The sequence below is a fragment of the Onychostoma macrolepis genome, chromosome 04 (assembly GCF_012432095.1).
Source record: "Onychostoma macrolepis isolate SWU-2019 chromosome 04, ASM1243209v1, whole genome shotgun sequence".
NCBI lineage: Eukaryota > Metazoa > Chordata > Actinopteri > Cypriniformes > Cyprinidae > Onychostoma > Onychostoma macrolepis.
Genome location: NC_081158.1, coordinates 28,889,466 through 28,906,124, shown reverse-complemented (window position 1 = coordinate 28,906,124; position 16,659 = coordinate 28,889,466). Strand labels below are relative to the sequence as shown.

Below are 16,659 nucleotides of genomic sequence, written 5' to 3'. Positions count from 1 at the left end.
CCCTTCCCTCAATCTGCTCAATAGGGGCCAAAAGTTAAAGGTCAGTCTTACAGGTCAGTGGTGAATTTATGACTAACAATGCATTATTTAGCATATATGCAGGAGGTTTTCTAGTAATTCAGACATGCACTGGAATACTGGAAATTCTATCTATCTATCTATCTATCTTTTTGTGTGAACTATTCCCATTTAAGATATCTTTAGTAGCTGAAATCAATATCTCTATCTCTGGTTTCACTCGGTTTCATCAAGTTTCTTCATGTTGGATGTAATCTAACATTTACAAAGAGAACAGCACTGTACACTTCTCCAAAATCATTATTCAAACCTACAGCCACCCACATACTCTCTCTCTCTCTCTCTCTCTGTGTGTGTGTGTGTCAGCCTCTTTCGCTCTCTTTTATACACACCCACTCTCATCAGTTTAAGCACTCTATTCCAGTGGAATTTTCCCAGAGTTTGTGGCCCGTATCTCGATTCCTTGAATAAAGAGCCATTGCATCACCTTTTTAGCAGATAAATTAATATGGAAACTGAAACCATATCTTTGCAGACACAGAATGCAAGATTATGCTGTGTAGACATTTATTCTTAAAGGGACAGTTCACGGAAAAAAATCAAATTCTTTCATTTTCTCTCCCTCATGTCGTGTTAAACCTTTATGACTTTGTTTCTTCTGCAAAATTTCTTTCTTTAGTCTTCTGCAGCTTTGTAAAACATATCACAAAAGTCCTGATATTGTACTTTTATGGTGCTTTTTGTCATTTTTAAAGCTTGTTAACATTAATCCTTATCCGCTTTTATTTTACGGAAAAGAGCAGCATTAACAATCAAATAAACATCTACTTTTGTGTTCCACAAATGGAAGAAAGTCATACAGGTTTGGAATGACATGAGGGTGAGTAAATGATGACAATTTTCATTTTTGCATGAGCTATTCCTTTAAATTTTAAAAGTGTGGGAGACAAGCAGCATGAAAGAATTAATTACAATGAATAATCATAAGTAAATTAACTCTCTCTTCCATTCGGTAGCTCCGTAAAATTGTTAAAACTACACACTGAGCCTCATCAGTAGCAGAAAAGTGTCTGTATTTGGCACAGCCGTTCAAAACGCTGAGAGCTTTTCTGGGAAGCGCAGTCTCTTTATACATATATACCTAATGATATAGTGTCCACTCCAGTTCCTGCAGGCACGTCAGGACTTTGGTAATAGAAAACCTTGATATAAAAGCTCGAGCGGATTTTCCCGCTATCTGCCCTGAACTCCATTATGCAGGGGTACAGATAGGAGAAATGGGGTCGTAAGAGGTAAAAAAGGAGGTGAAGAGCGGTAAATGTGTGGCAAATTAAGGTTGGATGGCTCCTGGTTTAGACACTTTTCTCTTTCACTAAAAAACCTCTGCAGGTCCATTTTCTATAAACCTGTTTTCTGCTATTTTTCATGCCTTCCTCTCTCTTCTCCTCTCTCTCTGATCTGTAATGCAGTTGACCATGGCATAACATCTCCACAACTGTACATCCACAGGGCCAGTTCAAAGCACAGAGTGTGTGTGTGTGTGATCATGAGCTTTGTGTTGAGAGGGCTAACAACAGCTACACATGTCAATGACCAAAGCTACGTTCAGTCAGTCTGATTTTGGGAGTGAAAGTCATATTTACCAACAGATGTGACTCTCAAATAGCCCTGTTCATACAACAGCTTACAGAATCATCTCCAATACTGTCTGTATAAAACAAATAACTGAAGTCAAGCTCATTTTCTGTTGACACAATAGCTATGAATAATGCCTGTGATCACAGTGATAGTAACGAAATTAAATAACAGAGATTGTATTTCCATAATACTAGAAAATAATGGTCACCCAATATATATCACCAAGGTTGTCACTGAAGAGCAACTTGTACATTATGACCAATTAGCTGCTATGCACTTTATTGCATCTAAAGTATAAACATTTCTTACAGATTTATTTTTTCTGAATTTTATTGCAATGTTGTGCATCTAACTTTGAATTCATCAAATCGGGTTCAAATATTTGTTTCATATAGATTAACTGATCAAATAAATTATTTTAAATGTGTTTATAAATATGTCAAATAAATATTCATTTTATTGCAGCAATGTTGTGCATCTAAAGTATAAATCATTTTTTATTAAATTATTTTTCAAATTGATTAAATTTGTAATTATTTATTTTTTAAATATTTAAGTAAATGTTATATGTAAAAAACATTGATTGACCACTAGAGTCTTCACAATAAAAAAAAAATCTGAACGTACCATCAAAATTCATAACTGAACTGTGTGTGAACAGAACCAGACTCAACACTGTATCCTAACTGAGGCTACCGTCCACAGGTTTTGTTATCTATTCCTGCCTGTTTCTCTCCTGCGCTCACACAGATCCAGCATCAATCTTCAACACGCACTTTTACCTCGTTATCACAGAGCAGACAACGATGCTAAGATATATGGGCTTTCTCTCGGCCTATCTTTCTTTGTTTCTCTCTCTCTCCCTCCCTCAGTATCTCTCTCTCAGACAAAAACACACGTTCACATGGTGCTCTGTCAGTCTGTAGACGCCCTGAGCTAATTTATTCCCAGCACACCAACACAGCTAGCTGCTCTCTACCGCAATTAGATAGCTGGAATGCATTCACATTACAATAACACCAGAACGACACACACACACACAGATGCCCACTGAAACTCTGCCAGAGGTTTGTGGGAAAGAAAAGCAGACGTATTTGCATTCAGTAGCAAAATGCATTAGTAAAGATCCAGCATTGTGAATTATCTGATAAGCGAATATGTCGAATAATGAGTCAAAGTTGGTAGATGAGTATTCGGCGGGTCATGTGATCTCAAAATGTTGATCCTTCCATATAAAATTACGCAGCTTTTAATAGGCTACCGATATGATTTTAACCATATTTTTTTTCCCCCAAAAGTATCCTTAAATTCTTTACATGTTAAATTTTAATGAGGAAAAAATGACTGCACGCACCTTTAATGAGATTCGAATCACACAGTAAAACACACAACTGCCAGTAGCCTGCGGTAATTGTAACATTTTGTCAAGTCGATACGCTACAACAGAGCATTGAGAGCAGATTTGCGTGAGTGTGTCTGAGGTACGCTTGTGTTTGTGTGCGGTACATTTATTTTCACCACGTTCAGGCTTTCCTGAAATAGAGAAAATGCAAAACACCGTAAGAAGCAAACATAAACAGCACCAGGAGCAAAGCATTAATAATCACACATTCAAAGCGTCTGTTTGCCCACCAGAGAGAGCGGCGGGATGTTTCTTAAATATATTGGCAGTTTTGGCCCTGTGGAAGTTTAGGAAGTAAACTCTTGAAAATAATTTCACACTCTAATTTACTTAATTTGTCTATTAATAATGTTCATCCTTGAAAAAAACTGGGTTGCAAGCAGAATTCTGTATTTTTTGTTATACAAATCATAAGTGTCATTTCCACAAAATCTCAAATGATACAAATGACATTGATGGAAATTACATTTAAACATTTTTGTTTTGCTAGTCTATTTTCAATAGATAGCTATTTCAATTGATATATTATTAAATATTTAATAAACTAATACTTTTATTTTTAAGACTATATGTGACCCTGGACCACAAAACCAGTCTTAAGTCGCTGGGGTATATTTGTAGCAATAGCCAAAAATACCAAAAATCATTAGGATATTAAGTAAAGATCATGTTCCATGAAGATATTTTGTAAATTTCTTACCATAAATATATCAAAACTTCATTTTTGATTGGATATATGCATTGCTAAGAACTTCATTTGGACAACTTTAAAGGTGATTTTCTCAATATTTAGATTTTTTTTGCACCCTCGGATTCAAAATTTTCAAACAAACCATACATCAATGGAAAGCTAATTTATTCAGCTTTCAGATGATGTATAAATCTCAATTTTGAAAAATGGACACTTAAGACTGGTTTTGTGGTCCAGGGTCACATATATATATATATATATATATATATATATATATATATATATTATATAAATACATTATCATTATTTTATTATATATTATACATTTTATTATATATAAATTATTATATATCATAAATGTGCACCAAATATTTTTTTCTTCAGAAAAACAAAAACTCTTTTATTTAGATGTTTGTATTAATAATTGTATTCATATAATTGTTGGTTGCAATTTTTATTATAATGTTATAATTTGTATTATTATTATTAAACATACAGTATAATGGATTTTCAAAATTTAACACTGAGAGTCTTATTGAAAGTTCAAGTCTGTTAGTTTGCATAAAATGAACCTGTGCCCATATAGTTGAAGAAACACCCACTAATGTCTCACTGAAAGTTCGCTGCTGCTTTTTACGAGACTGATTCTCGGTCACTCAGGTTGTGATTTGACCCTGTGACCGCGACGACCTCAGAAGCTCTCAGACGAGCTCTTATAAGCATGAGATGAATTATTAAAGAAAGTCAAAGCCTTGCCTCTCTCATCCTTTCCTCCATCTGTCCTCATGCTGAGATTTATCATCCATTTATATGAGCTCAGAGAGGGAGATTAGCACACTCAAAGGGCTGAAGTTTAACTCAGAAAATAAATTTGATTTCCTTACTGGAGACCTCCACAATAAAATGAAAAGACTGCACTTCTGTTCGCATAAGATATGCATTAACATTTATATTATATTATATTATAACACGCATGTAATATGGTAATATGTTATATTAAAAAATTGTGGTAACACTTTACTTGAAGCCTTTATGTATAATGCATTACAAAAGTAGGTTTAATGCATTAATTATGCCTTTGTAATACACATTATAATGCACAGTATAATCTCATGAATAATTGTAACCACGGTTAATACATTATAACACTTATCAATTCATTGTTACACTTGGCATTTTAAATTCAGTTGTAATTATGTACGACAAGATATAACGTATTACAATGCACATTATCAATAATTATAATGCATTATACCTTTTAATAACCCTTTATAATGCATTATACATAAAGGATTTAAGTAAAGTGTTACCAAAATGGTAAATGTAAATTATTCCTGTGATGCAAAGCTGAATTTTCAGCATCAGTACTCCAGTCTTCAGTGTCACATGATCCTTCAGAAATCATTCTAATATGCTATTTGGTGCTCAAATATTACGATTTATTATTGCCATTCAATCTAAGGGATATCATGATACATCTTTCCATGATTTTTGGCTGAATAAGAATTTTTTTCCCCCCAAATACAAATCTTTTGAACAATATAAATGCCAATTAAATGTGTCCTTGCTGAATACAAGTATTAAATAAATAAAAAAATTGTAATAAAAATATTACATTCCTCTTATATCTTACATAACTTTTGAATGGTATTTGTGTTTCACAAAAATATTAAGCGCATTTATAATACATTTATAATAATCAGAAATATTTCTTGACAACCTAATCAGGATATTAGAATGATTTCTGACGAATCTGTGACACTGAAGACTGAAGTAAAGGAATAATTTAAAATATATTAAAATAGAAAGCAATTACTTTAAATTGCAATTGTATGTTTATATTATGTAAATTACATTACGCAGTCTATTTACAGCAAGTTTAATAAATAAACCTATTAATATATTATATATAAACACGCTAATCCATGCTAGTATGGTGTTCGAAACTAAGAAATACATTTGTTTGTTTTTCAAAGCCTTAATAGAATCTGTTCTTAATCACATCACGCTGAAATTCAAGCAGAATTGGTGCTGATACACAGGAAGTTTGTTAGTTTATACAGTGTGGACCCGTCAGGCGATGAAGATGATGATGATGATGATGACTCATGCCTGCTGCGCTGAGTCCAGCTGAGTGCTGCGTTAGTTTGTGTGCGCGCGCGCGTCTGTCTGTGTTTGCTCAGTAAACACCAAACTGCGTGCCAGCTCTCAGACAGTTAATACCTCTTTTTAGCCGTCGCATACACATATTCATACACACGCGCGCTGCTGATAAAGGTGTCCTTGTGCGTCTCTCCCCCTCACACCCAGTCTCCGCTTCGACGCGCTGCTCGTCTCGACGGATCTCTTGTCTGTCTCTCAAAGCGGAGGACTTGATTTAGTGCTGCTGCAGTAAAATTGATCCCGTGTCAATGAGAGGAGGAGAAGGAGAAAGAGAAAGAGGCGAACGCACCTCACAAGAGACCAAATCAACTTTTCCGAGCTGTAAAAGCTGAAGCAACTTTTCCATGATTTCGCTAACAGCCACACAGCAGGGATGAGCTCGTTCGCTCTCGTAAAAACACGCGTTTACACTTCATTTTAATAACGTCGGCTACTAAAAAGGTCAAGCCACTGAGTGATGATGTCCTTCCAGTGTTACATCATAGCATGACTCTATTATTGCATCATCCCACAATATAATCAGAGCCTTTACTATAGATATTTTTAGTCATTTTTATATTTTGTTTATTCTCCTACTTAAAATAAGGGATTTTAAAGGGGCCATGAACTGAGAAAGCAAAATTCCCTTGATCTTTTGACATATAAGTGGTCATTGTACTTGTACTATAATAACATCCTGTAAGTTTCAGAACTCAAAACTTTCTCATTAGTCTAAAAACAGCTTATATTTAAGGCAGTCTGACAAAACACAGCTTTTGGAATGTTCTATGATGTAATGTGGATAAGCACCGCCTCCACAGAAGGACATCAACACCTGCTTCTAGATCGCTGCCTGTTTAGCCCCTCCCACCGATTCGCGTATGTAGTGTAAATAACGAGATGGGCGAACGCAAGTCTAAGTCTACGCAGAAACCAAAAAATAAAGATGCTCCGAAGACAACAAGACGCTGTGCAGTGCCAAGCTGAGGAAAAACAGTCTTTGCATTGCCGTCCTTCTGATCCCAACATTAGGAAAGAGTGGATCAACTTTATTTTTAATGAAGATCCAGACCGCGTCAGAACTTGGTCCTTTGTTCACTTCATTTTACCGCGCATTCGTTTACAAACAAAGCACAATTCACCGCAGGATTTTCAGAAATATTGAAACTAAAAGACGGTGCTGTGCTGACTATATTGGATCTGACAGTAATGTCGCAACACAAGTGTAAGTAACTGTTTTTATTACGTGATCACTATTGCTTTGTCTGTTATTACAGATCGTTTGATATGTACTATTTATGCGTTTTAACCTAAATCACAGCAGTGTCCATCTGTGAAGGATGTAGGCTGTCAAACACACATCTGTTAGCCAATCATAGCAGTGGGCGTTTACTTCCAAGTCTACAATGCGCCACGCCTATTCAAGTAGAGCGTTCTGATGAGGGGGGTTAAAAATAGGACAGAAAATAGCTTATTACTTCTAACTTATGATGTTTTTGATGTAAAACTCTGAGAACAGTACAAAATAAAAAACAAAGGCAGTTCATGATCGCTTTAACAAAGGAAAAAGACTTATTGAAATTGTATAATGTCATTTTCTGGTGTAATTAATCATGTGACTTCCTTTGACCTCCAGTGAGTATCCAATAGAGGTGTATATATGAACGGCACCGGCGCGAGAGAGGGTGAACGAAGCGATAGAGAGGGGGGGTGAATGGGTGCAGTGTCAAATGCCCTCAGCGCTCAAACAGGAAGTTTCCACTGCCTCTGCCCGGGCGCTGCCAATGTGCCCTTTCTACTAGCCAGTTACACGCGGAAACACGCACACATCAACTCACAGGGTGCTGCATTGAGAGGTTGCGTAAAAGTGCGAGGGAAATGCTACCATGTGCACTGGCAGTGTGAGTTAGAGGATTGTGGGATACCTCTAGAGTGATGTAAGACTGTTACACTATAGTGTTGAAGATGTTACTTTGAAACTGGAGCTTGCCAAGCTACTTTAAAATGTTTCATTAGTTTAAGTATAACTCAAAGTAAAATGTAAAACTTAATAAAAACTATTGACATTTTAAAAACAAACAAAAAATAATAATAATGACAAAAACACAAAACAAAATTGTTAAAACTTAAATTAATTCAAATTAAATTAAATTAAAATGAAAACAGAAAATATACAAAAGTAAATATTATATATATATATATATATGTGACCCTGGACCACAAAACCAGTCATAATGGTCTTTTTTTTTTTATTGAGATTTATACATAATCTGAAAACTGAATACATAAGCTTTCCATTGATGTATGGTTTGTTAGGATCTGACAATATTTGGCCGAGATACAACTATTTGAAAATCTGGAATCTGAGGGTGCAAAAAATCACCTTTAAAGCTGGCCAAATTAAGTTATTAGCAATGCATATTAATAATCAAAATGAAGTTTTGATATACTTACGGTAGGAAATTTACAAAATATCTTCATGGAACATGATCTTTACTTAATATCCTAATGATTTTTGGCATTAAAGAAAAATGGATAATTTTGACCCATACAATGTATTGTTGGCTATTGCTACAAATATACCCCAGCGACTTAAGACTGGTTTTGTGGTCCAGGGTCACACACACATATATATATATATATATATATATATATATATATATATATTCGATAGGCTAATATACACTTTGATACTATAGGCAAATACTATTATATAATATATAGATACTATAAGATACTATTTCTTGTAAATAATTTCTGTACTTTTTTATAATTTTGCATTTTTTATATATGATTATTTTTAAAAGTCATTAATTATATTTAATTATTTACCTGAATTGAAAAATTAAACTAATATTTTATTTTGCTAATAAATTTGCAGGGGAGTGCAGAGATAAGTTATGATTTAAACCTTTTTCCCCCAGACCAGTTCATTAGAATTAAATATCCAAATGAAATGACTTACTAAATTAAATTAGACTTATGTATTTGTATTATGAAATAAATGAAATATGTATTTAAGTTAGAAACTTTGCTGCGTTTCATTAGTTATTAACTGTGTAGATTTGGACACACACCCTCTTTTACCCTGAACCACCTCACCAGAAAAAACCTGCCTTAAGAAAACAAATAATACCACGCATTTCCCACTGAGCCAGCGAAAGAGACTCATACAGAGGACAAGGAGAAGCGAGGGAGGGTGGGAGTACCAGGGAAAAAAAGGGAGAGAGTGAGAGATCCTGAGAAGTCAATGTCAAGCCAGTGATTTTCCACCTCTCGCACCTGAAAAGCATCTTACACTGAGCTACAGAGACAAGTGGCATAGAGGACTTCAGTTCAGTGAGTTCACAAACTAATGTCAGAGCTGTGCTGCTGTGTGCTGAAGGAAATACGAGACATCTGATGCTTTGATTATAGCTCTCCTCTGAAGAGTTTAAGCGTAATGAAAGGCTGCCTGAACTTTCACCAGATTATCAAAGACTCTCTCAAACACACACACAAAGGGTATTAGTTTTACAAACTCACTTTTATTTTAATGGTTTACTGATTTCAGTTTAGAGTATATACGGTATAGTGTGTGTGTGTATGTATACTATATGAGTGTGTGATCTGGCAGACAAACCTTTTAAAATGCTTATATTTTTATTTTATTTTATTATTATTATTAAATATTTTATTTGATTTCAGTTTTGCTATTCCAAATGCGCTTTTTTTTTTAAATTTACTTTAAATGTGTGATGTATGTTTATTTTTCATTTCAGTTTAGATAGATTGTATACAATACAGATTGTATATTCACTTTTACTTGTAGTAATTATATTTAAGAAAGTAATTAAGAAACCAACAGAACATTTAAAGAATATATAAAATGAAGACTTTACATTTTAAAACTAATGTTAAAAAAAGTTTATTTTTATTTAATTTTTTAATAAACCATCATGTGAAAATCACTGATCACAAAAATTGCTTATTATTGTTAGTTTTCAATCATTGCTTGTACTTTAGTTTCAGTTTTTCATTTTCTTGCATTAACTGTTTTCAGTTCATATACGTGCTTTTAACTCATTGGTTTTCATATGAGTATACAAAAATAGCACAGTGAGTTAATTTACTGTGCACTTCAGTGAACCTGAAACTAAAGCCATAAGTCTCTGCTCTGTGCTCGGGCTCCCTGAATTCCTGTCCAGCATTTAGTCCCAGAGCAAAGCCACATGTCCGTAAACATCTGAATATGGAACGCCGCAAATGACTCTGACAGTAAGAGAAAGCAGTGAGGATGTTTAAAGCCCAGTGAAACTGATTCCGAGATGAGACTGTGAAATATATGTCAGTTTGAGTGTTTCTGAGTCAGATGCTCTTTGATTAGGTACGTCTCAGTGCTTGTCTGATCTTGCATCTTCTCGTGTTTTCATAATTGTTTGTGACGGTTGGGGTGTGTGCGGCCCTCAGGTGTTACCCATCACTCTCACACACACACACATACAGTGATGAAATCAAGCAGCCGTGTTCCAGTGATGAAGGGCAGAAGAGCGCTTAGACACAGTGAAGTATGACAGCTGTCAGCCAACCTCTATAGACTCGCTCATTCATTCCCATGATCCCTCTCTCCTTCTCAGACTGATTCGTCAGCAGTGCCTTTGATATCTGGATAAGTCATTTCTGAAACATGATCTTGCTACATGATACGATTACTCAGGTTTAATATTAAAGGGATAGTTCACCCAAAAATGAAAATTCTATCATTGTTCCAAACCTATGAGTTTCTTGTCAGTAGCCTTAGACTTCCATAGTATGGAGAAAAAAAAATGGACCAGCAACTGTTTGGTTGCTAACATTCTTCAAAAAAATCTTCTTTTGTGTTCAGCAGAAGAAAGAAACTCATACCGGTTTGAAACAATTGGAGGGTGAATAAATGATGACAGGATTTTCATTGTTGGGTCAACTAGACCTTTAACAAATCTCTGTTGCAAAACACACTGAGCTGTCTACCTTTTAGGTTTTAAAAAGCATAATTGTGACACTGGACCACAAAACCAGTCATAAGGGTCAATTTTTCATCAGAAACAGCTGAATAAATAAGCTTTCCATTGATGTATGGGTAGTTAGGATCGGACAATATTTGGCCAAGATACTACTATTTGAAAATCTGGAATCTGAGGGTGCAAAAAATCTCAATTTTGAGAAAATCGCCTTTAAAGTTGTCCAAATGAAGTTCTTAGCGATGCATTATTACAGATCTAAAATTAAGTTTTGATATATTTACAGTAGGTAATTTACAAAATGTCTTCATGGAACATGATCTTTACGTAATGTCCTAATGATTTTTGTAATAAAAAAATAATCGATAATTTTGACCCATATAATGTATTTTTGGCTATTGCTTCAAATATACCCCAGCGACTTAAGACTGGTTTTGTGGTCCAGGGTCACATATTATGCTGCATCCTGCACTGTAAAAAATGATTTTTCATACTTGTAAATAAACAAAGATTGTTTGAAGAAAGTAGTATTTAAATTGTTCTACTTCAGAATTTCATGTTTAAGTCAGTGTGTGTTATTTATCTTTATTTTTATTTTAGTTTTAGTAATTTTAGTACTGCAACCTAAACTTTTTTTATGTTTTTGAACTTTTATTTTGTTTTATTTCAGTTAACAAAAATGACAGTATAATAATGTTTTTGCTAACAATAACAACACTGATGCTCACTGATATCTCAGCTATCTCACAGCTCAGTAAAAAAAAAAAATCGAAATAAAATCGAATTGGCAAAAATCGAATTAAATTCTGTCTACTTTTTTTTTATTAAGGTATTGCATCACCATAATTATGCTGCATTTTAAAGTGCAATATCCTTGATGATCTCACAAAGCATATAATTTTTTTTTTTTTTAAGTATACGATAAAGCAGATTTCCCTGAATGCATTGGGAAGGAAATAAATAAATAATAAAAGTAAAAGTAAAAAATTGCTAAAGCAATCTCAGAATGCGCTGAAGCGATTTCAATTAAAGAACTCAAGGTGGTGGACGAGTTCTGTCAATATCAAAAAGAATGAAGATTAAATTCTGTATTTTTGTTTACTAGAGTATTTTATCATCATAATCATGCTGTCTTCTAAGACAAAAGAAGCTTGACAAGCTCATGCATTTTGGCATAAACTAAATGTACAAGATAAGGGCATATATGCATTGCAACGAGATGGCAATTTGAGAGCAATGCCAATTAGAATTATACTGTATTATAATAAAGTATCTGCTGTTTTTATGCTTATGCGTATTAGGTTAACATCAAGAGTTTCCTGTGTGCTTCTCTTAAGGGGGGTGTTTGTTTCTATGTAGAGCGTTTAAAATCAGTCACTAGTGAGGTTATTTCAGAATGTATGTGATGGTTTTCCCACAACGCATTGCATTGCTAAAGTCCCTAACAAGCCAAATAAAGCTGATGAAATACTTATAGTCATGATTTTTATGATCATGCTTATTTGCTGAATTTCCACACTCCGCTAGACTTAAAGCCGAGCTGCATCTCTCGGGGTGTCCTCATTAGGGCCGAGACGGTAACATTTATCGAGCAGATGATTCTTGGACCGTCCCATTCACACAGAAAGAGAGCGGAAGCGTTCGGCGGATGAGCGAAAGTCTCATTACCCAGCAGGCTCAGTAAAAGCCAAACAGAGGCACATTACAACCTGACTAAAGAGCTTTGCTGAGGGCGAACAGCCTGTAAAAGAATAAGAGCGAGACAGACAGAGAGAGAGAGAATAATCTATTATAATAGTCTCAGTGTAATAGTTTTAGTACCTGTTACAGTTTCTGGTGGAATAATAAAAGCTGTGTTGCATTTTACTGCACGCTGTATGTATATACGGTATGATGCTTGTTGAACATTACAACATCACACTGTTTAAGTATTCTTGTCTATTAAGTGCACACTTCAGCTTCATCTGAGTGCCTACAGTAACCTGAATCTCCTGTATAGTGTTTCTATAGTCCGCATGAATGTGGCTGCTTTCACAGTAAAGCTACTAGAACTTACATGCAACCGTGTGTGAGCCGAGGGTATTGAAATTCACAAGATAAGCAACAGCCTTTCTAAATGTACCCCGTAAAAGTGTCTCCAAAAAAACTCAATGGGGCTCTGTTGCCTTCATGCATATCGTATGGCAAATCCTGCATGAGTGGTCAGAAAGAAAGCCTTATATTTGTGGAAAAAATGAATGGAACTTTACATGTCCTGCTGCATATGGAAACATAGTCTAAATATACTGTACATGTATTCAGACTTGCTTAGAATCCAGCAGGGATTGAGTTCAGTTTAAAAGCATGAATTTACATCAGAACAGGTGTGTGTGTGTGTGTGTGTATTAGGTTTTGTCTACATTGTGGGGACCAAATGTTCCTACAAGAATAGTAAAACCTGAAATTAACTACTTGTGAAGAACAGTCAATGGTTACAAAGAATAAAACGGGTTATTAAACATATTAAATAACATCTAATGAGACTTAAAGGAATTTTCCGGGTTCAGTACAAGTTAATCTCAATTCACAACATTTATAGCATAAAAAAACAAGTTTGCAGAGATTCATTTACAATGGTAGTGAATGAGGCCAATTTGTTTTGAGGTCTTGGCAGAAATGTGAAGCACTTTAAATAAAAATCACTTTACAATGAATTATTCTTTTAAGATATAAAACTACATATAAATTTATACAGAAATGTTAGTGCATGATTGTTTACACTAAAACCATGTTAACACACATATTGTTTACATCATAATATTCCAAGTTCAGTAAAAGTTAATAAGTTACAGTTAACATTTGTAGCATAAAAAAAATCACTTTCGCATTCACTTTAGGGTTTATGTTCTGCTGTCATAGCAAAAAAGTGTAAAACTGGATATAATTTTACAAAAAGTGATTTTTTTCACACGCATGTTGTTTATAGTGTGTGTCTATACTATTAAAACAAGAGTATTTTAACATTTTATTGACGTTTTATCGATTGACTTCCATTGTCTGTAACTGTAACCTAAATTTTACTTTTTAAAGAAAAGGAAATTCATTTTTGGTAATCAAAATGTGAAGCATTTGTGCCACAAATGCTATTTATTGAGCTTAACTTGTTCTGAAGCCAGAATATGTCTTTAAGGAATAGAAAATATCATTAGCTCAGTAGAAATACATTTGAAGTCGATAAAAAGACGCGTGTGTGTGTGTGTAGTGCCAGACTAGACCACCAACTGTTTGTGCTGTGACATTTCAGAGCTGTCGGCTTCCTTTACGTGCAAAACGTTCTGACAGCGCTGAGCCTGATTTCTCAAGGTGAAAGAGTTTTTGAACATGAGATGAAAACAAACTATTACAGCTACACCCTCTTTCCCTGCTTTCTGGAACAGGACGGTCGGGCGCTCGGGCGACAAAGAACAGACGGGGTATGCGATCAATCGCTGAAAGGTGGAGGTGGGTGGAAACGTGCAGGAAGGTGAGCGTGAGAAATAAAGACAGAGAGAGGGATGAAATTAAACCGGATGAAATCAATGCTCACATAATGTTGGCTTTGTGGTGGAGCGGATCTGCTCAGCTGAGCTCTAGACGTGGATGTTTTACATTGGAAATGAAATGTGAGTGCTCTTATGTGTTTCCATAGTAACATACTCAGGCATTCCAAAGAAGGTCCAGAGGTTATTCTTTCCTGTTGACCTCAATGCAGAGAGGACCAGAAACTTATAGACCCATGAAATCAAATTTGACTCAATTTACTTTTCTAATACATGTTTCTGATCTTATTGTGAACTATTCATTGGTGCGTTTCATTCTGGATAAAAAAAAAAAAAGTTTGTCTTAGTAATGTTTCATAACTCACTCGGCCACAGAAATGACTTTGCTTTTGATCTGTAATCATTAATCCCTCTTAATTTTTTTTTATTTGTATTTTCATTCCGGTATGTAACGCCCATATTTCACAGTCCTATCAATTCCAGTTAATTTCTGATTTATTCACTGGATTCCAGATTTAATTTAAACTGCTTGTGAACACAATTTTTGAAACTAAAAAAAATATATATATTTTTTTTTTCAAATAGTAAATAAAACTAAAAGTTTATTGGAGTTTGTTTTACAATTCTTCGTTTTACAAAATTTCATGTTTAATGTAAATTGTTAATTGCTGTTTCTTTGAAATTAATTGTGAATTTTATGAGTGAACATTGTTTCTACACCAATTTTTATTTTCAGTTTATGTGCTCCTCTATATTCCAGTAGTGTATTAAAAATAAAAAAAATAAAATAAAAATATAATTAGTGTAAACCTTTGTAAAATTATATTTTACTTATTAATATTTACTTAAAAATATTATTAATAGGTTTGTACCATAAATTTTTTATCTTACCATATACTGTAAACAATTATAAATAGTTTAGGATCATATTATATCATTTTACTGTAAGATTAGATTTTTGCTTGTAAAACTATGAATTACTATATTATTTAGTTAAAATCTATATATGCAATTAACAAGAAAATGCATGTACATATTGTTAAAATTATGTATTATATAAAATTATATAACATTATAATTTTATAATATATAAATAATATATAATTTTTACTATAATATAGAATTTATAATGTATAAAATATTATAAATATGAGCCACATTTATAATTTAAAGTGAAAAACAGTAAAACGACATTCCCAGAAGTTCCTGCGTGGATTACTGCATATATTTTAATTTATTAATTTTTTTTTGTTAACACCTACGTACATTTGAATGTTTTTTGTTATATTTCATGTTATTTAGTGAACGTTTATTGCATTATTTTAGCGTTACTTTGGTTTATGAACACTCGTCACCATATTTTTATAACATTTTCACCACATTTTACTGTATTATTTTTTCCCCAGGATATTTTCACAGTGTAATCCAATAGATTGATATGTGTGGCATATATAAAATCCAGCGTACTGATACCTGTGTGGGATTGTACAGCTCCTGCAGGGCGTTTCTAGAGCCTTTTCGGCAGCAGCCCTCCGCTGCGAACGGGTTCCGCCTCATAACTGCAACAAAGAGACAGAGAGAGAGACGGACAGTTAAGAGTAGCCAATCAGAGACTGACTGGAGCAAAATCAACCAATCCTGACAAGGCGGGCTTCACTGAAGCGATGTGCAGTGTTCATATAGCCACTTCAACACACACACATCTGTGTGAATGGATGCCCTCAGTAAAAGGGCAAGTATTTAATAATGCAGAGCTGTAAAGTCATCCAACAAATCTCCATATAAACAATACATTTAATTCCAAGTCGCTGCCTCAAAACACACACGCACATCTCTAGAGTGTGTATGTTGCAATGGATGAATAATTTAAGCATGGTAATGCATGTGTAGACGCTCTGCCATGTCGTAACTGACAGTAATAGTTTTATACAGTTTGTCTCTCAGCAGCTAGTCCGCAGAGAGTGACCAGCACTGCTGAAATTACACTACATGAAAGCTAATGACCAGCACCGCTGAAATGGTGCCCTATGAAAGCAGTCTCTGTGCTAAGATTGAAACTGACAGATTTAGTACTATATAGCTTCATTTATTCACTCTCATGTAACAATATCTTGACTTATCGTGTGTATTTGTGTTACGTTAAGAGTAGTATGTGTTTGCGCACACAGAAAGCATTGTTTGAAAGTGTGTTAATGCCTGTAAGTGCACAGCGTTCTCAGAGCGTCTGATGTCTTACTGTTTAATCCAGCTCGAGGTAAGGGAACCGAATGA

General features: G+C 34.3%; 1 protein-coding gene across 8 annotated transcripts in view; it reads right to left on the bottom strand.

Moving 5' to 3' along the window:
• Positions 1-16,659, bottom strand: part of chst11 (carbohydrate (chondroitin 4) sulfotransferase 11) — a 46,420-nt gene that overhangs the window by 4,839 nt on the left and 24,922 nt on the right. For all 8 annotated transcript variants that reach the window (XR_009270520.1, XR_009270519.1, XR_009270522.1 and 5 more), the window contains exon 2: positions 15,862-15,947. Coding sequence is in view for 2 of the 8 variants with exons in the window: in XM_058772060.1 (XP_058628043.1) it covers positions 15,862-15,947 (86 nt within the window). In the remaining 6 variants the exon portion in view is untranslated. The remainder of the gene's footprint in view (positions 1-15,861; positions 15,948-16,659) is intronic.